We start from the raw sequence: 25,457 nt of genomic DNA on the forward strand, positions 1-25,457 counted from the left end.
CTAGTCAGTATAGTTAACAGCATATCTTAAGACTTCAGCATGAGTACTAAAAGATCAATAATCACTTAATACACTATTTAAAAGGGGCCATTATCTTCTTGAGTGGGATCATGGAATAGAGTTAACGATGGTTCATTAAATTTGAAACATAACTATTAACCACCGTATCACCTTAGTTTTGACTCAATGATTGGTTACGTGTGTCTGTAAAAGGACCCATATCTCGTGTGGGAATCTTAGAGCAAGGCTGATATGATTGTTGACTCCTGGACATGCATTTAGTGAGTTTTCTTCAAAAATTCTGGCTACACAGGTATATTAGAAGCCTAAATTTTTAAAAATATTTCTGTGCATTTAAAAATTTGGTTACCTGTCTCATCTAAAGGAGGTAAATATTTGTGTAAAGAGTAATTTAGAGATAAGTGCTGTCTAAAGGCTTAATATTTTGTGTATATATGGTAAGATTTGTATAGGAGCTTGCTTGATGTATCGGTATATTGTTAATAATTCTTCAGACATTACTGTTGAATTTTTGACATTTTGGGTCTGCTGGTGATTAGTATTTGAGGTAGCTTTTAATTCAGTATACCACCCTCTGCTTCAACTGTGGGTAGATGTACATGATTAAAATTCAGGATATATATAAAAATTATTTGAATTTTATCCTCGTTTTGGAAATTGGTTGACTCTGGATAAGGTAGGTTAAGTCTGGTAAGGTTTTGGTTAAGTTAGTTTAGGTTTAATGAAGAAAACTTAACTAACTCCTCCTAAAATAAACTTAACCAATCAAAACCAGTTTCTAAAATGAGAATCGAATTTGCGGTCATTGTGTTTTGAGACCGAGAAAGATTCAGTGTAAATGTTTTTAAGAGTAACTCATTGCCTTGGTTTTTGCAGTACATTATTATTTAGTATCTCGTGTCATACAGCGGTGAAAGTGTGCAGCCCAGTGAGTAATAGCAGTAATACTGCCTTGAACAACGGCAGCAGCGAACGCCGTGCTGTACGTGCTGTACCCTCATCCCTGCCTAATGGTGATCCTAGCATCCTTACCGACCGCCGTAACCCTCGTCCCCTGGCTCGAGGAGATTCCAGGGTTAAATCACTTATTGGTGAGCATTTACCTGCTGCTGGCAAGTTTCCCCCTGGTAAAGAACATTTACGTTTTTTGAAACCTGTTATTGTCTGGAATCCTCCACCACATCCTGAAGCTTGTGTTCATCTCCAGAAGCCTCCATTAGTTCCTACGAAGCCTGTATTATCCCCCAGAAGCTTCTATTAGTCCCCAGAATCCTTTATTAGTCTCCAAAAGCCTCCCAAGTCCTTAGTAGCCTCTAGTAGTCACCAGAAGTCTTCATTGGTTCTTGAACACCTCCCAGAGCCCCCATCCTTACCTCACAGATTCATTAACTCTTGCCTTCACTTCCCTCATCCTGAATGAAATCTTGTAAGTATTGTTTTTTTCTTCTGTGTATCTTTTATCTTGCTTACTTGATTCTTTGCTCTATGTACTATGCCCTGCCAGGACTATGGATGGATATATACCTGGTGTACAGTATATAGCATTGCACTATTCCTTTCATCAGTATATCCATACATACTTCAGACCTGCTCAAAGCTGTCAGCCTCAAGCAAATTTTTTAGGGGGGATTGTTGGTGTATGATGTAAGTGTGTCTCTCTCCTATTATATTTGTATTAATTTTTACGTTACTGCAGTAGTCGCGTTAGAAGTGTCGGAGAAGACAGTTTCATGTTTGGTTTCACATAGATATCTTCCTATCACTGCCGTCACTTTGTGTATGTCGTAAGGTGGATTTATTGCTACTGATAAATAGGGACTTGGAGTAAGTTAAAACAAGGTTAAACAATTGCTTATGAAAGGAGAAGGTAATGTATTGCACCTCCTAAACACAAAAAATTGAATGTCTATCTAAAATGATTTTGACTGAACCAGATTATTTATTTTTTCAGTAGAGGTAACTTCCAGTAGTGTTATGTTAATCTTGTGTGATATTTTAACCATTATATAGAAAATTATACTCCATAAAACACTATTTCTTGTGATGTTTTTTATTGTCTTAACTATTTATAATGATGTAAATGGAATATTCTTGGTTTTCTAGGTAGAGTTTTGTTTTAGCTTAAAGATCTCTTTGTGTGTCATGTTATACTGTAAAGGATCACTGGATAACAAGTCTCTTTATAATAAGTCAATGAACCAACTTGAATCATTATACAGTATAAGTTAAATTTTCATCACAGTACCATTTACTAATTTATATTAATTCCATGTCCTGCCTTATTAACAGAATCTATAGAGAGTGCAACACGACAGACACGCGCAGGCTCCCGAAGCTCCTCCACGTCAAGTTTGTGTAGTACGAGCAGTGAAAGTAACATCAACAATAACAATAAGACTTCCACTCCGATCCTCAAGCGAGCAGACACGGAAGTAGGTTTATTACTGTTACATAGTACCGTACTAAAAACAAAACAACAACTCCATAACCTAAAGGAAGCCAGAAGAATATTAATTAATATCAGAAACTAATTCCAAGTTTATCAGCAAGAATAATCAGAATTTCAACTTTATGACTTTACTTTCATAAATCATGTTAGGAATTTTGATTAACTCTTCATGGTTAGATTTGAAGCAAATTTACTTTTTCTAATATTTTCAGTATGACATTAGTAGACCATCAATCATTTGTAAACCTTTTGCTATATAGTATATGTATTCTTAATCAAGTAATATTATCTATTTATATACCTATACCATATTGCAAGTTTGAGTAATGCCACAATGTCTTGTGTGTTAGTACGCCTGTAATGTTATCCTTTGTATGAGCAATTTTAACGTCATTACTTACAAGCTTCAGGAATTTTATAAACATCATCGAGTAAAAATAAAGTACTAACGTGTCGATTTTCACGATTATTATAAGTCGTTCTCTAAATTGCTCTCGCTGGTAGGGATTAATCATTGTCGATATATTATACAGGAACATTAGTACAGTATGGAGTTATTTCAGTCTTTTCAATAATAGATTTTCTTTGACAGTGTGTGATCCGTGGTGTGTCTTCATCGCCACTGAAGGACGCAGGAAACACCCTCGGTTCTTCGTCGGCATCTTCGCCGCGAAGGGCCATCCAACGGAATTCTTTCACCGAGGGCATCACTCAGTCGTCACTCAACCAGTCGACCTTCTCCAAACCAAACCCCGGCTCTTCTAACCTCTCCGACAACGTTAAAATGTCGCAACTGACCGATAAAAGCTCGGGCAAAATTTCTAATCTCGGTTCTGGGGAAAATAATGTCTCAAAACCCATTTCCATCTTGAGCAGTAAACTCGACCATTCCATGAGACGTAATAGTTACGGACAGGTGAGCTTCAAATCCACCATCTGATAAGATTCGGTATCTTTAAACTCTCGAGACTGTGCCTGTAAATGAATACTGTATCTTAGGTGCCATGTTGTGGAAAGATGAACACTTTTATAGCAGCTAGATTGTGGCCACTCCATCGCTCTCATTATTTACACAATTCCCTTCCCACATTTCCAGATCAGTGCCGTGGTGGATAAGAAAGACCCATTGGCATCTCTAGCGCAAAGCGGAGGTTCAAAGAGAAATGCTCTACTCAAATGGTGTCAGAACAAGACTTTGGGCTACATCAACGTGGATATTACCAATTTCAGCTCCAGTTGGAATGATGGTCTTGCTCTGTGTGCCATCTTGGACACATACCTTCCAGATAAGATAAACTACAAATATCTTAAACCTCAAAATAAGAGACAGAATTTCCAAGTTGCAATATCGGCCGCCGAATCAGTCGGCATACCTAATTTACTGGTAAGCGAAAAGATAAAAAAAAATATTTAGTTCTCTCAATTTACCGTGCATGCAAGTTGAGGATGTTAGGAAGTGTTTGTGTGGGTAAATTATTTAAAGTTTTGTCTAAATCTGTGATAAATGTGAATAAAGGCATAACAGGTGGAGGTAGAGGACTCCTCATAAGGAAAATAACAAAAAAGATTCTTGTCTTACCTTTCTCACCATTACATGAAACACTTGTGAAATAGGAAAATTACCCAGTGACTAGATATTACCTGGCACTAAAAATACATTTAATGATAAAGACGTGTGATTGGCAGCACTACAAACTGGTTATAAATTTACTGTATCAACTTGCTGCCCTGTGTTGATGAATGCTTTCTGCCTCATGCCTTTAAGTTGTTTATATAGTAAATATAAATTGCTGAGGTATTTTTAAACACTAAGGGTCTGGTGATGTAGGTTTATATTACTCTTATGGCACGAAATAAAACACAGAGTAAGATCCAGTAATGACATCGACACTCGCTGACAACACAGTCTCTCGCCACACACAGTTGTTGGGATTAGTTACCTTATAGACTTTGACATATAGTGCAGTCAGTGTAGAAACTAAAGGTTCGTACACGCGAGACCCGTAAAGATGGCAGCAGTCTGGGAGGGACATCCGGCAGGATTTTGGTATTCTAGACCCATTTTGTCACTGTGCTGAACCATTTATAAGAGAATTTATATCATATGTAAAAATAAATGGTTGCAACTGACCATGTATAATCAGAACTATATAAAAGTACCACATAAATTGAAGGTTTACTTAGTACTGTAATTCCTCGATATATGCATGTTCAGTGTATGCGAATTCACTTGTGCGAAAATCCCATTCCTACCTGGAATTTAATTTATGCGAGCAAAATTCAGCCTTACGCGAGATGTCACGCTCCCCAATACGAATTCCAGCCTCGATGACTGTGCAGATATCTCCACTATCACCCACTCTGTAAAACCTCCATCATCTCGTCTATCCAAGCCGATTTATATACTTTAATTGTTAAGTACACTGGAATGTACACTATTAATTAAAAAATAATATTGTATTAATTTGTTTTATGGTTTATTTGTGTTGAAATTGTGTTAAACATGGATCTGGAACATCTTCATTTATGGAACACATCCTATTATTTAACACAGTACTGTATTTAATATATGCAGTTTCGGTATATGCGAGGGTTTTCGGGAACACGTCCCTCACATGTACCGAGGACTTGCTATATAAAATGATTCTAATATTGTCTATTTCTTACAGGATGTAGACGACATGATCACATCGGAACGTCCAAATTGGCAGACAGTCTATAACTACGTCACGTCCATCTTCTGTCATTTTGAGACATGAGTGTAAAGGAACCACGACTCATAAATCGGCGTTTGACCGCACTCCACGCGGTCACTCAAACGCGCTAGCATTAAAACATTACGGCGAGATTATTGCGGCCTTCTCCAAACATGACATTAGATCATATTTTTTTATTCTCATTTAAAAGTAAAAAATATATATATATATATATATAGATATATAAATAAATATATAAGTTTGGCTGTATAAACTGAACTTCCTCTCTTCTTTTGCAGTGGTGAAAAGTGCCTTTTGTCATATACTTTTTACTTTGAGTGTTATATATAGTTTTATTCATCATCCCTTGTATCACACATAATGGTCTGATCTTTATTGGCACTACACTTGTTTCTCTTTCCTCAAGAATCACAAATGTCTATATTTAAATAAGGAATCAATCTGTCTAGTCTGAATTTTTGCTTTGCGGAAAAGACGAGTAAAATTCTCGTTATTTTATCTGGCTGTGTATAAAGTTCTCAGTGTAAGAGATCACTATATATATAATAATATAATCCAGTACAAAAAATTTATTACTGCGACATTATTGACAGAATTTCATCACTCCAAGTCAACTACAACCAAACGGTCATAAGAGATTCTATGGATTGTTTGAACCAATTCTGTTATCTTCCCCAAGTGGGAATGCAAGATGAAGATGCTGTTTAAATAGCTGTGATAACTTTCCTCTAAGAACATAAGAACTAATCTCATTTGTTTGTTTCTCTTTTGCATCCTCTTTTGTACGCGACCGACAGCTTACGTATTAAGTAACGCTCTGGCTCTAGTTGGCCGGGTGCTAACTGAGCTGCGAGGATTACTGCGTCCCATTACGTGTCTATGCAAAAGGTACAGAAAATGTTATGCTATGTGACATTAGATCCTCAAATTTTGTAACTAACTTTTGAGGATAGTAGTTTGCATTGTCAAAATAACAGACATTATGGACTTTTAAATGTAAATAAGACTTTCTTTTGGCATAAATTATTTGCAGTAAAGTTGTGCCTTAGCTAATCATTCATTAAGGTAATCCTGTTTTATATTATTTAAACATTGAAACACAGCAGTTTTCATGCTTGATTAAGTAGGTTATATTGTGTGCTTCAATAAGTCAGTGGAACCGATTCATCCATTTGAGGTTCTACGGACCGCGACTCGGAACGTAGCGTTTCGGCTCGGTCGACCAAATTAGGAATTTCTAGACCCGCCAGCTTGAATTGTCTTTCGTTCCCAAGTAATAGTGAAATGCCGTTTACAAATTTCACGCCAGTCTTCATCAAGAGCTTAATATGTTGAATTCTATCACTAGTGTACAAAGTTGTATAACCACGGCCGGCCCGATACGTTGCAGCGGCTATGTAAATATGCTTGTACAGTACATACGTTTAGGTATTAAGGGTGATTACATATGAAGTACATCTAGTGCAACAATGCATGTATGCTTGCAAGTTCCTATGGCACACATGGAAGCAGTATTATAATAAACTTTGAAGCTTCCTTTTTGTTTGGCATTTCCTTTTTTATGCCATTGCTATAAATAGTTGCATTGGCATATGGGTTTGTCTAGTCCATCTGTGTTCATCCATCACACTTGATTCCTTAGGATATGCTTCTGCCATAGTAGAGGGATATCAACACAGGCCTTTGTGGTGATAGTGTATAGTATTTTTCAGATGTTGGCTCAATTTTTTAGCCCCTGTAAGTTATTAAGACATTTGTGTATTGAAATAGCAGTGAAATACTTGAACCTGGTATATCTGTGCTGTATGTGGATTTATGTAAAGTGTCTGCTTAAAACATTGATCCCTATTACCTTTTTATGTGACAAATAAAGATATAAGTTAAGGATAAATAGAACAGTATAACAAATGCAAATTTTTATGCGATATTTTGTCATAGTTTATCATGTTTCCCTTTGATTTTAACTTCAGTTGAAATTGATTTGGCATGAACTCGCCAAGTACAAATATTTGAAAATAATCGTGACCCATCTCCGTCGTCCAGATTTGCTCGATCTCTTCCTGCAGGCGAGGTACCGAAATGTAAAAATGCCTCTAATTACACCCACCTAAACGGATCTATATTTATTGTGGACTCTGTATAGTAGTAGTAATCTCCTTTAAAACTGTCATTACCACACTGCAAATCATTGTATATAACTCCAGGTTTAAAAGCTCAAGCAGTACTTTGGTCAATAATGTTTTCTTAGATGAACTGTAATGGAGTATTGCCAGAGTCTTGTAAAATTGCTTGCGAGTTAAATATACTTTGTAAAAACTTTTGAAATATTTTGTAGATGGTGAAGGGGATGCAGTATGGAAAAACAGTGAAATGAAGTGCTTACAAGAATTTCTTAATGCAGGTGCAACAGTGGGGCGAACATCCACTAGCTGATGTACTATACTCAGACACAGACAGGTAGCCATCAAACTTTAGTGGCTGAAACACTTGAAGGCCACTACAGGTTCACCGAGAGCCAGAGACTCCACCGAAACTGCCGTGCCAATTGACGAAATAACTTGGGAGGGACTGTAGTCACTCCAGGCGGACCTCCCAAATGTCTGAAATAACAAGCAGGTCATCTAGGTAAGTAAAAGTCCTGTCCAAACCCTGGACGGTATAAATTCATCAGCCTCTGAAATGTGGCTGGAGCTGCACATATTTAGAATGGCATTATCTCGTACTGAAAAAGTCTATCTGGGGTCACAAATGCAGTGATCTCCTTAAGCTCGAACTAGTAGTACCTCTTCTATAAATCTGTCTTACAACTAACATTATTCTTAAGTATCTAAACACTTTATACAAAATAATCAGAGTTGAAACTTTTCTGAATCCAACTAGTCCTTACCCTGATACCATCAACACGTATATTACTCTCATTTTCCCTGATTATCACCTTAGTACTGGGTTGATCCAGTCCACAATTGAATTTACTTAGAAAGATTATAAATAAAAAAATATTTATCAGAGTTGCAAGTTTCTCTACATTTGTCACTTTTTTCACACATACCGTACACATCTGAATCTCTAAGTAATGGTCACTCAGAATAAGGTCAAAAGTACTTTTTTTTATAAACATACAATAATTGATCTTTAAGCTTTGGAATGACACCCACACAAATGCACACACTCAGGTCTCACCACCAGTTGTTTCATCAGGTGAATGGCCTGATGGACAGGGAGGTGTAGAAGGGAAGAAGAGTAAGTAATGCCTCTCTTACTAGTTAGGAGAGACACTGGCATCATTGTTGCCAAGATATCTTTAAAGGGTAGTAGACCTTTAAACTGGACTGCATTGGTTGTTGATGTGCATGGTGAAGAGTTATGTTTGCATATTTATGTTGCAATTTAGAAATTAAACTGGAAAGTGAGAGAATGTGTTGTTGCCTTGCATCAGTTAGTTGTGGAAAGTGAGTATGTTGTTTGCCCATGTGAGTTGTGGAATGTGGTGCAATGGGAATGTTTGTGAGTATGTAGGTATTTGTGATTTTTTTTCTTCAATTTTCTTTTCCAGAGAGGGATTATCAATTTGCAGTAAAGACGTAGAGATTGGAAGATGTATTAGCAGTTATGCAATCATCTGATGGGTATCTGTGACTGGTTTGAGTAAAGATACCAGTTGAGAGTTCTCAAGTTCTGGTTTGTAAGTCCTAGCTAGGCTTGTTGTTGTGTATAGGAGTAGAGTTCGTGACTTTTAAGTAGGATTGGGCATGGAAGCATAGCGCCGATACCGCTACATGGCTAATGCCATAAGTACTGACAGTTCTTGGTTTGGTTGTGTTCCCATAAGGACCGTTTCATTTTGCAGTGGACTCTTGGGAATATCTCCGCTCGTTCAGGATCCCTCGAATGTTGCTGTCTCTCGCGAGTAGGACATGACTTTTTGGAATAGTCAAACAAATCATTCCTTCGACTCGATGGGGTCCGTTTATCGATGTCCTAGCTTGAGAAGTCTAAGTTAAATCTCAGTGGTGTCCAGTGAGCATTTGATCAATCTCCTCAATGAAAACTTTCTTGATATGAGAAGCTGTGGGTATTGTGTAACAAATTTTTTATGTAATGTATGTGACCCTATTTTTATGCTTTTTCCATATTACATTATTCTCCTATGTATGTGTATTTACCTGTATTTTGTTTCCCTATTCAATGTTGTTAGTGATAATAGATTGTTTTTTTTAAACTACCGTTTATCCCATGTATGTAACCATTGTGTTCTTGTTTGTATGCCTTTTTGTGCCAGATGCCTGTAATAATTCTGATGTGTTATGGTTGTATGTAGTGTGAAACCATGACAAAAGGTAACAGTTATTTAAAGAATCTGTGTAATTACTGTACAGTACATGTTTAGCGAACGTTACCGCATAATAAGAATCTTGGGGAAGGGGGGAGCTGTGTCATGGTCACAGTGACTGCTGGTCTGTTAGAAACCTGATGATTCACATTATACTCCACGCCCGCAAAACATGTGGATAACTGGTGAGTTATCCCTAGGAAGAAACGCATTTTCCCTCTCTAAGTCCTGCCCATTTCGGGTACTTCAGTTGTCAACGTGTGTATTCCACATTTTCCTGGCAAGCTCAATCTCTAATTAGTTTATGTAAATCAACTTAAGAAATTCACCAGACCCGTGTCAACTGAGGGTCATCTTTGAATGTGTAACAGTTGATTCAAATGTAATTTCTGTCATTGAGTGAGTAGCCACATCTGGCAACTAATACCGTATATAAACCTGTGCGAGAAGGAGTAATCCCTTCCTTTGATGACTTCCAAATTATCTCAGGTATGTGAGCCAGTGTTCCCCGCCGAATATCAGTGTTCATGTTGTAACAGTGAAATTGTCATTTACCCAGTGTAAGAATTACTATAACATAAATGTCATCTGTCGTTGCTAGACGAAAGATTGTTTGTGATTGAGTCATCATCAGCCCTTCCTTTGACAACTTCCAAATTATCTCAGACCCAGTGTGGGGGTTATATGAACACCCCACCGGCTGCCCGGGGTTGGGGGCTACCTAACAGTTAGCTGTATTGGACGATGTCGCTGATTCGGCAGGATTAAACTGCTCCAGTCTGCATAGTGGGAACTAGACCCTAGACTCTCGCCACGTGTCAGACTACAACCGACCATAACAGCGATCTTCATTTGTTGAGACACCAGTGTTATGCCCTGGCACACTCCATACAGTTATATGGTCCACAGTATTTTGTTATATATGGTTGGAGATAATTAACCAGAATATAATTATCCCATGTTGGATAGTGAACCCATAAAATTGTTAGTATCAGTATTCACGTGTTATGTGTTGTGAGTGCATCCTCCATATGTACTGCCAACAGTTCTAGTGAAGGTACTATCATGCACAAAAGTCGTGTCCACTACCCAGCCACAGTGAGGTTTCGAATAGCCTTGAGTCTGAAGTTTCGAAACAGCTGGGGGAAATGCTATGGTCGGCCAACAGATGTCGCCCACTGTAGTGTGTGTGTGTGTGTGTGGGGGGGGGGGGGGGGATAGAGGAGGTGGGGGTTAGTCTAGTAACAGGATGTGTGTAGGTGGAGCATAACATCGTGAATTCTGCAAACACTGATAACAATAAGATTGTCATGAAGATAGTTAATATTATTAAGCATGGCGAGACATGTGTAACAGGTAAATAAAAGCAAGCACTACAACGACCATATCTCTGCCGTTCATGGCTACGACGGTGAGACTGATGGGCACACCAGTAATTAATTCTCCGTGACTACCAGTAATGGGAGTCACGGAGAATATACAAGTTGTTAACAAGGTTGGCGCCACCCACACCAGGGGAAGGAGGTGATATCGAACACTGAAACATGGCGAGGTCTCACTCCTACCATCGTTGTCACCAACAGGTAAGTCACATTAATTTGTCAGCATAGCCCATGTCGTCCTTATACTATTGCAGGGTGTCCCATGAGTGACAGCAGATATTTGTAGAGGTGAAAGAATATGTGATGTTGAGTTGAAAATCATCTATACACACAAGCATTTTTCGGTTTACTTTAGGCGTGAGGTGGGTTGTAAAAATTACGCAGGGCAAAAATTTGGCCATGTTATATTTTATTTTTTTTACCAATTGCAGCCACACTGTGTGCTGTTGTAATCCTTATTGGTGGATTACATAAGGCCTATTAATAGCATGAAAACCCGTTTGAAGATACTGTAATGTTCCATAACTTGCATTAAACAACATCATACGTTCACAAGTTCCAACTCCTCGCCTAGCCTCTACCCACCCAACTATTAAACCTCATAATTTGAGCATCGTGGGTTACCACACCAAAACACACTCCCCCTCCACCATCCCCCCCACCATTCCCTCCCCCACCATTCCCTCCCCCACCTCTTCCCTTCATCCCTCCCCCAAGACTAACGTCAATCAAACATTCCATCCCATCACCTTCCCCTGCATTCCCCAACCCCCCTCCCCCTATTCTACCCATGGCGATGAATTGGACTACTGTAATGAACACTCACAGAACCGACGACATGGCTCCTCCCCCTTGTATTTAGAGTTACCAGTAGTGTTGTGATAGCACCGAGTATGAACTTAAGACCAGCTAACCCAGATGTGTGGGTTTCAAGCTACTAGTGGAGAGCGACTTTCTACAGGTACTACACAATGGTCAGAGCACTGACACAAGCACTTTGATCTACCATATTGGAAACAAAAATATTACATAATATTATTCATTACTAAGTGAAAGTGGACCCCATAGTCCTGATGATATGTGAGGGGCAGTGCTAAAACAGAACACTGAGACTTTCAATTCCCAAGCTATCTAGTTAGGTACCCATTCTGCAAGTGGGTCGGCTGAGGGTGCCCCACTCAGTAGCCGACTGTGGCCATTGGGTCACCAGGGAAGTATGTCCACTCGGCCCTTGTGCCCTCACAGTTAGACCAGGCAATTTTTGTATGGCACAAGGATGTCTGATCCCCAGTTGGGAAAACCCCAATACAGTGTATTAGTAATGGTTTTATATTTTGCTTTTATTAAACTGTCTTTACTGTAATAAGTACATGAATTCCATGAGAAAACCTTTACATGGAGCTAAAAAAATTATGTAATTATTGTTTTTGGTCATGAGTGATTGGATAAATTGTGTACAGTACTTGTCATATTCATGATAATGTACTATATATTTTCAGTTTGATTACATTTTAACATCTTATAAATTTTCCCACAAGGCATACATTCAATGCAGTATCTTAAACAATATAAAAGTACTGCATATAAAACAAGGTGTGAGATGTTCCACGGCTGAGTTTGACACATGTGTCGCCTCAGTGTCTTCCTGCCACACTCCACAGGCACACTTGATCCATCATGTGTGTTGTTGGTGTTTCTGCAGTTGCCTCCTTGTGTGGTGTTTCAAGCACGCTAGGTTTCACTTCACCTACATTATATTGTCGGCGTGCTGGAAGCAACAGATGCTTTACTCTGCCCTGGGCGCTGTACCTTTGGGTTTCAGGTCCAAAGGCAGGTCATTGTAGATATCCTTAGGGAGGTTCTCTGGTGGACAAGAGGACAGAATTGAGTTTTGTGATTATTGTCCACATGAAGCTACTTGTTGCCTTGCAGTACTAATTCAAGTTTTAGGAAATCTCAATTCAAAATAATTCTAATCTCAAGATTGTTTCCAAGAAAACTGAAATGGCTATTATTTCTTGTAGATAATTCAATTATATGTCATACAATGATGCGTATCATATACTGTTCAGTGCCATATATGTCCAAGAACTGAAACTTCTCTGTTGATAAACACACAAACACCAACCCACTATGATATTTTCAAAACTCTGACACACACACACATGTTGTGGTGCCCACTGCCTTAACTCACCATCACAGCTATACTTGAGGTCTGACCAGGTAATACTTTCCTGGGAGAAGCAGTAAACCCCGAGTCGTCCACCAGCCAGGTGGTTATCATAGATGTTGCCAGAGTCAGATTGTAGTGTTTGGCCTCTGTAGATACGCAGGCGGATCAGGCCAATGTTGGGACGGTGCCACAGACGCCAGCGATAGGCAGTCTTCGCCTTCCATCCAGCATTGTTAGGGTCCTTCCACAGTAGCTTCGCCTGCCAGTTCAACCCCATTATTACTCCTCCAACTAATTGTAACACCATTATTACTGTGCATGACCTGCAAGTTCAACATAGGGAAATAACTCGTCAACTATTGGTTATCATGATTTCTAGTCGAGAGAATTTTGATGAGGCTCCGTTAGCCAAAAGTGAAGCACTCACTTTATTTATAACTTAATATTCAGACAGTTCATTAGTTTAAAAGTTCACTGGTTCAATGCTTAACCAAATTTAAACTAACCTTCAGATCAAAGAACCTTCAGATTATTCATACTGAGGACCATTAAACATTTGAAACATAGGGTAGTTCTGGTACACAGCACCTCACATGTTAGAGGGCTGCAACATGATTTGCTTGTATGTGTTAGGTTTCAGGGGTTCAAAGTTAGTATATTACTAATTTTTAGGCTCGGGTCTCCTTCACACAGTCACCACCAGACCTCCTCACCTGGTTGTTGGTGGTACCGGTGTGCCAGAGAGCATTCCTGAGCCACATTCCTGGGCCAGTGGTTGATTGTACCAGCTTCAGTTGGATGCCCGGCTCACCTATGGCTAAAAATGGTTTCTTTGCAAAATACTCCTGTCGTCCTTTCTTCCACATGACCACGTAGAATTGTTTGTTACTTTGATATCTGTAGAAACAGCCCTAAGGGTTATTAAAAGCTGAATATACTGTACATCCAAGATTAAACTTTGAATATTCATCATCGCAGGACAGTACATAGGATGACTAAATAAGGCCTGAACAACACTCACCCAAAGATAAAGCCCACATAGTCATCATCTTTATCGCTGTCAACAAAGAAGGTCCCTTCATAGTTCACTGCTCCGAAATTGGCCATCCCTACCAGAGATGAGAGAGAGAGTATTTGAGTTTGATCTGTAGCAGTTTACATAATGTCCATACCGGGTACCTCTGTATCGACCCTTCAATTCTCCTAAACTGACATGATGGAGAGAGGAAGTTGGACATTCACCATAGAAATTGTTAATATCTTGGGTCTCTGAACTGCCCTGAAGCACTGTAAGACAGGTACAGTATTATGGTGGCCCTGAAGCACTGTAAAATTTACTAAGTTCATTATTATTTTCATTTAAAGATATGAGACCTGTTTCAAGCATCCAAACATATATATAATAATAATGTTGGCTGCCCCCAAGGTTTGAGGTTGGCTGGTCCTTGGGATGCAATGACATGAATCTGTTTAAGGTGTAGAAACTATTGCAAATACAACAACCAGACCCCAAGTTAACGATGTTGTATGACCCAGTGGTAAGGAATAACCCCTTGGCTAAGTATTACCCTGGAACACAATCTATCAATCAATTAATACCTAACTCCTAATTACTGCTGGGTAGACAGAGGCAAATGGCATTAAGAAACTTGCCCACAGCTTCACAGGATAACTCGCTTATGAGGTGAGCTTGCTGACCAATATACCACAGGTTGTCACACACACTATCTCTCTCTTACCAACAGCCAGGCCAGGGTCAGAGTTTAATAACTGGTGTATCTCAGCTCCCTCGTTCAAGATGACCCACTCGGGGTCAAGCTGTTTGGTGCCAGTCGGGTCCAGTGCCACCGTCGTAAATGTTCTGTTGATCATCACAGTCATTAAGGCACTACTGCATCATAAATATATACATAATGTAATCTCTTCATATGGTATTATGAATGAAATTAGAATTTTACTCAATAATATATCACAAGACCTGAAGGAGTTATATTATGGGTTTAAAGTTGAATTATATTGTTTGGGAACCTATATGCATAAATAAAATATTTATAATATATCTAAAAAATGGACTCCTGAATTATTTAATCCCCAAGTCTAAACTGAAACATGTACAAGTGCAGAAATGTGTTCCTACACCCTTTGTGGTAACCCAGGTCTCCAGACAGCCAACCTATATGACTTATAAGTACAACAAACCTCTCCACAAATCTGCCTGTCGTTATACACCCAATACCCATTCCTTCATAAATAGTGATAAAGGTACTGTACTACTACTGTGACGCTGCCATTTGAAAACATGGGTTACCACGGGTGTAGCAACACATTTCCACAACTGTACCTGTACAGTATAGTACAATATTTCAGATGTGTCGAGGAGACATTAATATCTCTCTAATTACAGCTGTAGTTCTGTTACCAAGGACACTATAAACGTCTACCTTACACATACGTACTGTACTGTACTGTACTGTACTGTACTGTATACACAAGTTTCCAAAAGTTGTATTATGCCAAATTCTAACTTCTCTTGTGTCTAACCGAAACATTGATTTTACATTGATAAGTACAGTAATAAATTGTCACCAAGAACCTGATAGACAACTAATATGTCGTGATGTAAACAATTAAAAGAATCTTCAAGTTGTTCGCCTCTAACTAACCTGAAGTCTGTTCTATGAATCTCGGCATTCTTAGGGCAGTTATCAATGTGGTCAAAGAAGCTGTCGCCATCTGCGTCTTCATTACAGACGTCGCCAACACCGTCATGGTCTCTGTCCTTCTGCAGTGGGTTGGACACAAGTGGACAGTTGTCGTGGTTGTTGGGAATGTTGTCACCGTCCACATCATCATCACACGCGTTTCCGAGACCGTCCTTGTCTGTGTCCAACTGGTTGCTGTTGGCCTCGTTGGGGCAGTTGTCTATATTGTCCTGTATACCATCCCTGGGGGCACACACCACACATCATATGGGTGACCTTCAGAGTGTGTTGGTTCAGGTCTACTACTAACTTGTTGCTCCTGTTAGACACTTACTGATCATGTTATAAGGGAAGAGAGAAGGGATATTTACCAACACTCTTGTAACTGGTAAGAAAAAGTAAAATATTGATAAAGATAAGTTCTTATACGTAATCTACTGAAATTAAATATTTACGGGAAGTGTGTTTTTAATTTTAGGAGTTTAATTCGTGAAGAGATTTTGTGTGTGGTCATAATGGTGAAAATATCACGGCGAGGGTGAACACTGCGGTAGAAAGAACCTTCTACGGGAGGCAGCAGGAGAGACGATGACAGACCCCCAAAGTGAATTCATTTGATATAGAAAGATAATACCGAGGTGAAGAAGACAGGAGACTGGCTTAAAGGATCTTGGTGCTGAGGGCGAGAAGAGAGGACACGAGGAGTACAGACTTACTTATCCACATCTTGGTCAGTGTCGCATGCATCTCCCACCAGGTCATTATCCGTGTCTGCCTGGAGCGGGTTGAACATTTCCGGGCAGTTGTCGCACAGATCGCCCAAGCTATCCATATCGGTGTCTCTCTGGTCAATGTTGGACACCGTCGGGCAGTTATCCTCATAGTTAATGAAACCTGAAATTAACAGAGTAAAATGTGTCATGCTACAGTGTTGTCATCATCTGGTTGGTTTGTATCGATAAAATACAATAATTCCCAGGTTTCATGGAGTGGAGCTGACCTGAAGGCACAATCTTAAGAGTAGGATAAGGAAAAGTAACATGATCTATACAGTACTTAAAGGGGTTTAAAGATAGGGGTTCCATACTATAACTACACAGTTGAATATAAGGTTCATTGATCCCATTGGCCTCTACACACCCCTTAACCCCCCCCCCACTCCCCCTCCCTAATCCTCGCTCTCTTTCCCTCCCTCACCCACCTCACGCCACCCATTGTTCCTCCTTCAACCCCACTCCCGTCTTCCCACCTACTCCTTTCCCTCCTTTACCCCATGATCTCAACCCCACCCTTACCTCCACCTCGTCTAACTCCCTCACTCCACCTCCCCCCACCTAACCCTTTCCCCCCTGAAGACCAACTCACCATCACCATCCGCATCATCGTCACACGCGTCCCCCTTGCCATCACCGTCTTGGTCCACCTGTTTCGGGTTCTTCTTCCCGGGGCAGTTGTCACACACGTCACCATGGCCGTCTTTATCTTGGTCCAGCTGGAGCGAGTTGGTCACCAGGGGGCAGTTGTCCTGTTGAATAACCCTTCTGAATGCTTGGCAGGTTGATCAGGAGTACAAGTATTACAGAGTGTAGTGTACTAACTCACCCTAAGTATGTGAATGTGTTTGATGTCTTGTGTGGATAAATGATGAAGTTGTTAGTTTTGTTTTTGTTTTAACTGTTTAAAGATGTTGGTTAGTAATTTATTTAGAATCACAAGCTTAAGTCATTGTCCGTGAAGGGTTAAAACATAAACCCCCTCGTCTTCAAAGAGTTATAACTTTGGTCCTAAGAGGATTAGTATGCTCACATTTTTCCTGACGCCATCACCATCCGGGTCATCATCACACAAGTCACCAATACCGTCATGATCGGCGTCCTCCTGGCCAGAGTTGGGCGTGCTGGGGCAGTTGTCTTGACGGCACTTAGGTTCCCTGCAGGTCAACTCTTTGTCAGGGTAACCATCCAAATCACTGTCTTTTGAGCACTGTATCCCATCGCCTGCAGTCCCCACACCACACTGAGATGTAATAGTCACATTGTAATTTCTAGATTTATTTAAGATAGATTAAAAACAAATGCACAGTATAATAATGAGTGGTTCAGTTCTTGTCATACAGAAACTTTGTTCAACCTGAGCAATAAACTTAACCCTGGTCTGGTTCTCATTGGTTTTAGGTGATGTTATACATTGGGGCAGGAAAATGGGTTGAGCTCCCAGTAATTCTAATATTTTTTTTTTATGTTAAACTGTGATGAAGTACAACATTTATATTTGAAAGTTTGACGAACACACACACACACACACCTGGCCCTCACAGATGGTACAGTACAATACCTGGTCGACAAAGATGGTACAGGTACACTACCATAATCTCATAGCTGTAACATTACCTTGCCCTTGGAGGTACAGTGTACACCGTCTCCATGGAAGCCAGAGGGACACCCGCCACAGATGAAGAAAGGCCGAGTGGGAGTCTGGGTGCACTTAACTCCAGGGAAACACGGCTTGCTCTCACACGACCGTACTGGAACAAATGGGACTTCTGGAATTCCTGGACCAAATGGAATTCCTGGACCAAATGGTTCAAATGGAACTTCTGGAATTTCTAGACCACATGGGACACATGAACCTTCTGGAATAACTGGACCAAATGGTTCAAATGGAACTTCTGGAATTCCTGGACCAAATGGTTCAAATGGAACTTCTGGAATTCCTGGATGAACTGGTTCAAATGGAACTTCTGGAATTCCTGGACCAAATGGTTCAAATGGAACTTCTGGAATTCCTGGACCAAATGGTTCAAATGGAACTTCTGGAATTCCTGGATGAACTGGTTCAAATGGAACTTCTGGAATTCCTGGACCAAATGGTTCAAATGGAACTTCTGGAATTCCTGGACCAAATGGTTCAAATGGAAATTCTGGAATTCCTGGACCAAATGGTTCAAATGGAACTTCTGGAATTCCTGGACCAAATGGTTCAAATGGAACTTCTGGAATTCCTGGACCAAATGGTTCAAATGGAACTTCTGGAATTCCTGGATGAACTGGTTCAAATGGAACTTCTGGAATTCCTGGACCAAATGGTTCAAATGGAACTTCTGGAATTCCTGGACCAAATGGTTCAAATGGAACTTCTGGAATTCCTGGATGAATTGGTTCAAATGGAACTTCTGGAATTCCTGGATGAACTGGTTCAAATGGAACTTCTGGAATTCCTGGACCAAATGGTTCAAATGGAACTTCTGGAATTCCTGGACCAAATGGTTCAAATGGAACTTCTGGAATTCCTGGATGAACTGGTTCAAATGGAACTTCTGGAATTCCTGGACCAAATGGTTCAAATGGAACTTCTGGAATTCCTGGATGAATTGGACCAAGTGTGCTAAATGGAAATTCTGGAACAAAAACAGAAGAGAAATGAGGTTCTTGTCCTGATACAAATGTTATATTGGGTTTAAGTCAATGGGCCAGATACACTCACCCCAAAACTCTACCACACTGTTTTTCTGAATTGTATGAGTCTCCTGAACATAATCAAAATATTAACAGTGAAACAGCAGGGACGCACCACCCCTTTTGATCCTTTAAACTAGAGAAACCAAATGAGTTACTGGTGACTATGACAAGTGGCAGTCTTCACCTTATTACTCAGACACGCCTCGAGGCCCTCAACTATAATATAGCCTCAGTCAATGTTGGAAAATGTTGGAATATCTACCTTGGGTGCATGTGTCCATTGCTTCAAGAAGACATTTGATGTTCTTCTGCTGTAAGGAAAAAAATAAAAATTTATGGTGGGAATACTAAGAATGACACACACACACACACACACACACACATACTTTATTCATACATACACCTGCATCATATAAGCACGTCTACAATAAACTGACCCAGGAACCACTAAACTGACCTAAGAGAAGTAAGGAACACCAGCACTATTTTAAAGCATTGATTTAAGACTGACAGAAAGATAGACTTAGATTAAACTGACAGTGATTGTGCTCTTCTTAGTCCAATAGGCCTAGATAATACGTAGATGTATATATTTAATTTTTTGGGGGGAGGGGGTACAATAACAGACCTATGCAGTACATTGAGGTAAATTTTACTCACCCATTTATTTATATCATCTTGAAGATCCTCACAGAAATCTGGTTGGCCATGTCCTCTCTCAATTTCACCTGGGGGCGAGAAGGTGTATTATATTGTCATGTTAAGGTCTCTCTCTCTCTCTCGAAGATCAGTAATCACGAGCTTTTAATTGTATATCTCATCAAAATTACTAGATTCTACTGTTGTATTAAAGTGGTCATGTATGTATGCGTGTGTACTTATGTGTGTGTCAGAGAGAAAACCCCAAGACTCACTGAAGGAGGCAGCTAAAGTTACCACCATCAGTAGGACACCAATGGCAGACTTCATGGTGGAACGACACACAAAGGCGACCTCGGGGGGTGTGAGCGGAGAGGACACGTCTTCACAGTACCAGTGTTGGGTCAGGAATGAGATGGGAGGGCGCGGGGGTCACCTTTTATACGGTTCCGGTGATATGCTGTTGTGAACTGTATCTCTACGACCACAAACTCACGTACGTTGATTATACGTGTACTAAGGGTATTTATTCATAACATTATTTCGCTTTAAAGGTTTATTTGGGGTTCAATATTTACGTATAGTGACAAATGGATCAGCTGTTGGTTAATACACAACACTATCTTAATATCATGGGTATTAATGGACGGCTCTGTTGACAGCTTTAACCATACTCTTCCTTCCATAATGGCAGCTTTAACCATACTCTTCCTTACATAATGGCAGCTTTAACCATACTCTTCCTTCCATAATGGCACCTTTAACCATGTTCTTCCTTACATAATGGCAGCTTTAACCATACTCTTCCTTCCATAATGGCACCTTTAACCATACTCTTCCTTACATAATGGCAGCTTTAACCATACTCTTCCTTCCATAATGGCACCTTTAACCATGTTCTTCCTTACATAATGGCAGCTTTAACCATACTCTTCCTTCCATAATGGCACCTTTAACCATGTTCTTCCTTACATAATGGCAGCTTTAACCATACTCTTCCTTCCATAATGGCACCTTTAACCATACTCTTCCTTACATAATAGCACCTTTAACCATACTCTTCCTTCCATGATGGCACCTTTAACCATACTCTTCCTTAAATAATGGCACCTTTAACCATACTCTTCCTTACATAATGGCACCTTTAACCATACTCTTCCTTACATAATGGCACCTTTAACCATACTCTTCCTTACATAATGGCAGCTTTAACCATACTCTTCCTTCCACAATGGCACCTTTAACCGTACTCTTCCTTCCATAATGGCACCTTTAACCATACTCTTCCTTACATAATGGCACCTTTAACCATACTCTTCCTTAAATAATGGCACCTTTAACCATACTCTTCCTTCCATAATGGCACCTTTAACCATACTCTTCCTTACATAATGGCACCTTTAACCATACTCTTCCTTACATAATGGCAGCTTTAACCATACTCTTCCTTCAATAATGGCACCTTCAACCATACTCTTCCTTAAATAATGGCACCTTTAACCATACTCTTCCTTACATAATGGCACCTTTAACCATACTCTTCCTTCCATAATGGCAGCTTTAACCATACTCTTCCTTCCATAATGGCACCTTTAACTATACTCTTCCTTACATAATGGCACCTTTAACAATACTCTTCCTTCCATACGCACCTTAACCATACTCTTCCTTACATAATGGCAGCTTTAACCATACTCTTTCCTTACATAATGGCACCTTTAACATACTCTTCCTTAAATAATGGCACTTTTAACTACTCTTCCTTACATAATGGCACCTTTAACCATACTCTTTCCAAATAATGGCACCTTTAACCATACTCTTCCTTATAATGGCACACCCTTTAACCATACTCTTCCTTACATAATGGCACCTTTAACCATACTCTTCCTTACATAATGGCACCTTTAACCATACTCTTCCTTAAATAATGGCACCTTTACCATACTCTTCCTAAATAATGGCACCTTTAACCATACTCTTCCTTACATAATGGCACCTTTAACCATACTCTTCCTTCCATAATGGCACCTTCAACCATACTCTTCCTTAAATAATGGCACCTTTAACCATACTCTTCCTTAAATAATGGCACCTTTAACCATACTCTTCCTTACATAATGGCACCTTTAACCATACTCTTCCTTCCATAATGGCACCTTTAACCATACTCTTCCTTCCATAATGGCACCTTTAACCATACTCTTCCTTACATAATGACAGCTTTAACCATACTCTTCCTTACATAATGGCAGCTTTAACCATACTCTTCCTTCCATAATGGCACCTTTAACCATACTCTTCCTTACATAATGGCAGCTTTAACCATACTCTTCCTTACATAATGGCAGCTTTAACCATACTCTTCCTTCCATAATGGCACCTTTAACCATACTCTTCCTTACATAATGGCAGCTTTAACCATACTCTTCCTTCCATAATGGCACCTTTAACCATACTCTTCCTTCCATAATGGCACCTTTAACCATACTCTTCCTTACATAATGGCAGCTTTAACCATACTCTTCCTTACATAATGGCAGCTTTAACCATACTCTTCCTTCCATAATGGCACCTTTAACCATACTCTTCCTTACATAATGGCAGCTTTAACCATACTCTTCCTTACATAATGGCACCTTTAACCATACTCTTCCTTCCATAATGGCACCTTTAACCATACTCTTCCTTCCATAATGGCAGCTTTAACCATACTCTTCCTTACATAATGGCAGCTTTAACCATACTCTTCCTTCTGTAATGGCACCTTTAACCATACTCTTCCTTACATAATGGCAGCTTTAACCATACTCTTCCTTACATAATGGCACCTTTAACCATACTCTTCCTTCCATAATGGCAGCTTTAACCATACTCTTCCTTACATAATGGCAGCTTTAACCATACTCTTTCTAACTTGATTTTAACCTTAACAATACTATGGGGGACTGTAATTTGTTTCACTGTTAAAAACAATATATATAATTTCTATAATTAACCCAAAAGAATAAATTTCTGAATGATTGTTTGTGAACGAATATAAAAAAATTGGGGGGAATCCAAGATATTTTTTTCTAGGTAACTGTCTATGATGGGTAAGGTAAGGGATCCCTCTACATGGTTGGTGTGGTGACTTGTGGTGTAATGGTCAGCATGCTCGCCTCTGTCTACCCAGCAGTAATTGGGGACCTGGATGTTAATCGATTTGCGGATCGTGTTCCGGGGTAATGGGTAGCCAGTGCAGTTGGCGATTTGTCCGGTCTTCTCGGACTATTCCTTGACACTGGGTCGTGCAGCTCGTTAACTCAGGGGGTGGTTGTTGTGTTGGCGACAGCTTCTACACCTTAAACAAATTCACGCCTTGGTGGCCCTAGGGCCGGCCATCCTCTTTTCACGAGGGTTGGGTTAGGTTGGGTTAAGGAAAGGAAGTCGCTACTACAAGTTCTTTCTCTTAATTAATATTATCTTGAGTGTTTGTAAGGAGTTGATTACCACTCGCAGCTGTTAGAAGGATATTCTTAGTAGTAGTATCTGCTGGATGTGGTAAAAGGCTTGTTACAGACAGGATGTGTTCACCAATCAGCCCTTTGATTAAGATGGTTGCCTCCTAGCACCATATATAGCTGTGTCCTGCACGTGGTATAAATGTTGATTATTTATACATACTGTAATATTTAACTCTTGGTTTTGGTTTTATCCTCTTCACCACTGATCAGCTCGTTAGCCGCTTGGCCGATCGGTCACGACTCTGCTACGCACTGTTGGCAAGTACTGGGCATGCACCGGCTCCTGAATGTACCTGATGCTGTTCTTGTGGTGTTTTCTGGCACCACAAGAGTGAGAGAAATATACTGCCTCCCTAATTAGTGAACACAGGTGTATGACCTCTCACTCGTTACCAGCAGGATGACTGGTGTTTTGTCAACTCAAGTTTATCTTTTACTCTAATTATATTTTAATTTTAGAGTGAAGAGTTGAGACCCACTAATCCTCCACCAAACACTGGGTGACATGGCATTGTATTAAAACCCAGTAATGTGCGACTTTACTTTGTCTCACATGAGGCATGCACCGCCCGTTCTGCCTCACATGTGCTATGCAACCCTGCAGACAACAAGTCTCCTACACCGCCTGGAGGGAAGGAGGAGTATTGTAAATCTCAGTGGCGTAGCTAGAGTGTGTGCCGCCCGGGGCGGCCCTTGAGTTTGCCGCCCCCCCCCCCGTGACCCTACAAAAAATACATATTGCACAGTGACTCACTCTTTTATATATATATATATATATATATATATATATATATATATATATATATATATATATATATATTAAATAGTTTGCCTTACTGTTGTCAGACAAAAGCCACCCCGATCAAAGTAGGGGGCTTTTGTCTGGGTGGCTTTCGTCTGGGGGGCTTTTGTCTGGGTGGCTTTTGTCGGGGGGGCTTTTGTCTGTACCCCAGTGAGGATAGTGTCTTAGTATAAAATCGCAATGCTGTGAAACAAAATCTTAATATTTAATCTCAGTACCGCAGCAAAAGTCACATCAATATTTTTTAACCAATACTTTAATATTTCTTACCTTATAGTATTATGTCTTCCAACGAAGTAAATAACTGGATCGAAAACACAAGAGAACTTAAAAGTCGTCTAGCCTCCCCTCGTCTTGTCACGATGGAGACTTGTGCAGAACTGAAGTGAATTGCTTGTAACTGGTGGATTGGTCGGCTGTACATGAACTGATATGACCCGAGACTGCATGGTTTTGCAGCTACTGGAGACGTTAATTCTTCCCTTTGTATCGGCGGCAAGTTAATCCTCGTCGTGTCTGACCTAACACCTGACCCACACCACATGAGCTCACTGGCGTACTTGTTTGAAGTTGTTTCCTTAATCCTCAACAGGTTACAGGTTGTGTGTGTGGGGGGGGAGCATAGCAAGGGTGTACGTAGCTCATGACGTGGCCGTGATGATGTGGGTCAGGTGTTAGGTCAGACACGACAAGGATTAACTTGCCGCCGATACAAAGGGATGGATTAACGTCTCCAGTAGCTGCAGATATGGGTGATGAGCAGACCCAAAAGTGCCGCCCCCCCAAAAGTGCCGCCCGGGGCGGACCGCCCCCCCCCCCTAGCTACGCTAGTGGGCATCACTGATCAAAATTAATAGTCCAGTATAATCATAAAATTGTTGTGAATCAAGAATATTACCTAAAATATACTGAGTTAATGATAGCGCTTTGTGAACTGATCTCTGGGGCCAAGTGCAAGTTGTATCAAGAATACATGTCTCACCTTACAAAGAGTGACCAGATCATTAGCTGACGACTCGCTAATGAGTGTCCTGTTTTGTCGGCCGGGTGTCTCTCTCGGAGCAGGTTACCCACGTTAATCACTTTAATTCACGACAAGAAAACTTAGTCAAGATCCTATTGCTATCTTGATACGAGGGAGGCATTAACTTATCTAGACAATACATAGAAAAGTTTTCTTTGTTAATATCATCTGGGAATAATTTAAGAAGACGCCTTTGACCTTTGACCTTCCCATGAAAACGATCAATTGACCTGGTGATGTAAAATGATAAATTG

At 40.1% G+C, this 25,457-nt stretch overlaps 2 protein-coding genes across 14 annotated transcripts in view; one reads left to right on the forward strand and one right to left on the reverse strand.

Moving 5' to 3' along the window:
- Positions 1-6,723, forward strand: part of LOC121856178 (cytospin-A-like) — a 171,014-nt gene extending 164,291 nt beyond the window's left edge. For 3 of the 5 annotated variants that reach the window (XM_042351513.1, XM_042351510.1, XM_042351512.1), the window contains exons 15-19: positions 930-1,148; positions 2,311-2,453; positions 3,063-3,386; positions 3,567-3,854; positions 5,140-6,723. In XM_042351513.1, coding sequence (XP_042207447.1) covers positions 930-1,148; positions 2,311-2,453; positions 3,063-3,386; positions 3,567-3,854; positions 5,140-5,229 — 1,064 coding nt within the window. In that variant the 3' untranslated portion in view covers positions 5,230-6,723. The remainder of the gene's footprint in view (positions 1-929; positions 1,149-2,310; positions 2,454-3,062; positions 3,387-3,566; positions 3,855-5,139) is intronic. The other 2 variants (XM_042351511.1, XM_042351514.1) reach the window with 2 other exon arrangements.
- Positions 6,724-12,221: 5,498 nt separating this feature from the next.
- LOC121856180 (cartilage oligomeric matrix protein-like) lies at positions 12,222-20,293 on the reverse strand. 9 transcript variants are annotated; one of them, XM_042351523.1, is made up of 14 exons: positions 20,147-20,293; positions 19,893-19,960; positions 19,495-19,543; positions 19,106-19,171; positions 18,165-18,997; positions 17,581-17,790; positions 17,140-17,299; positions 16,491-16,668; positions 15,736-16,017; positions 14,812-14,933; positions 14,094-14,181; positions 13,786-13,969; positions 13,094-13,331; positions 12,222-12,762 (listed from the first exon to the last, which is right to left on the reverse strand). In XM_042351523.1, exons 1-14 carry the CDS (start codon positions 20,199-20,201, stop codon positions 12,686-12,688), a joined length of 2,610 nt encoding a protein of 869 aa, XP_042207457.1. In that variant the 5' UTR covers positions 20,202-20,293; the 3' UTR covers positions 12,222-12,685. The 9 variants fall into 9 exon arrangements, with proteins under 9 accessions (XP_042207457.1, XP_042207455.1, XP_042207458.1 ...); XM_042351521.1 differs by having other exon boundaries at positions 18,165-19,033; XM_042351524.1 differs by having other exon boundaries at positions 18,165-18,680; positions 19,050-19,171.
- Positions 20,294-25,457: the final 5,164 nt, after the last annotated feature.

This window comes from Homarus americanus, unplaced genomic scaffold (assembly GCF_018991925.1).
Source record: "Homarus americanus isolate GMGI-L3 unplaced genomic scaffold, GMGI_Hamer_2.0 scaffold48016, whole genome shotgun sequence".
Classification (NCBI taxonomy): domain Eukaryota; kingdom Metazoa; phylum Arthropoda; class Malacostraca; order Decapoda; family Nephropidae; genus Homarus; species Homarus americanus.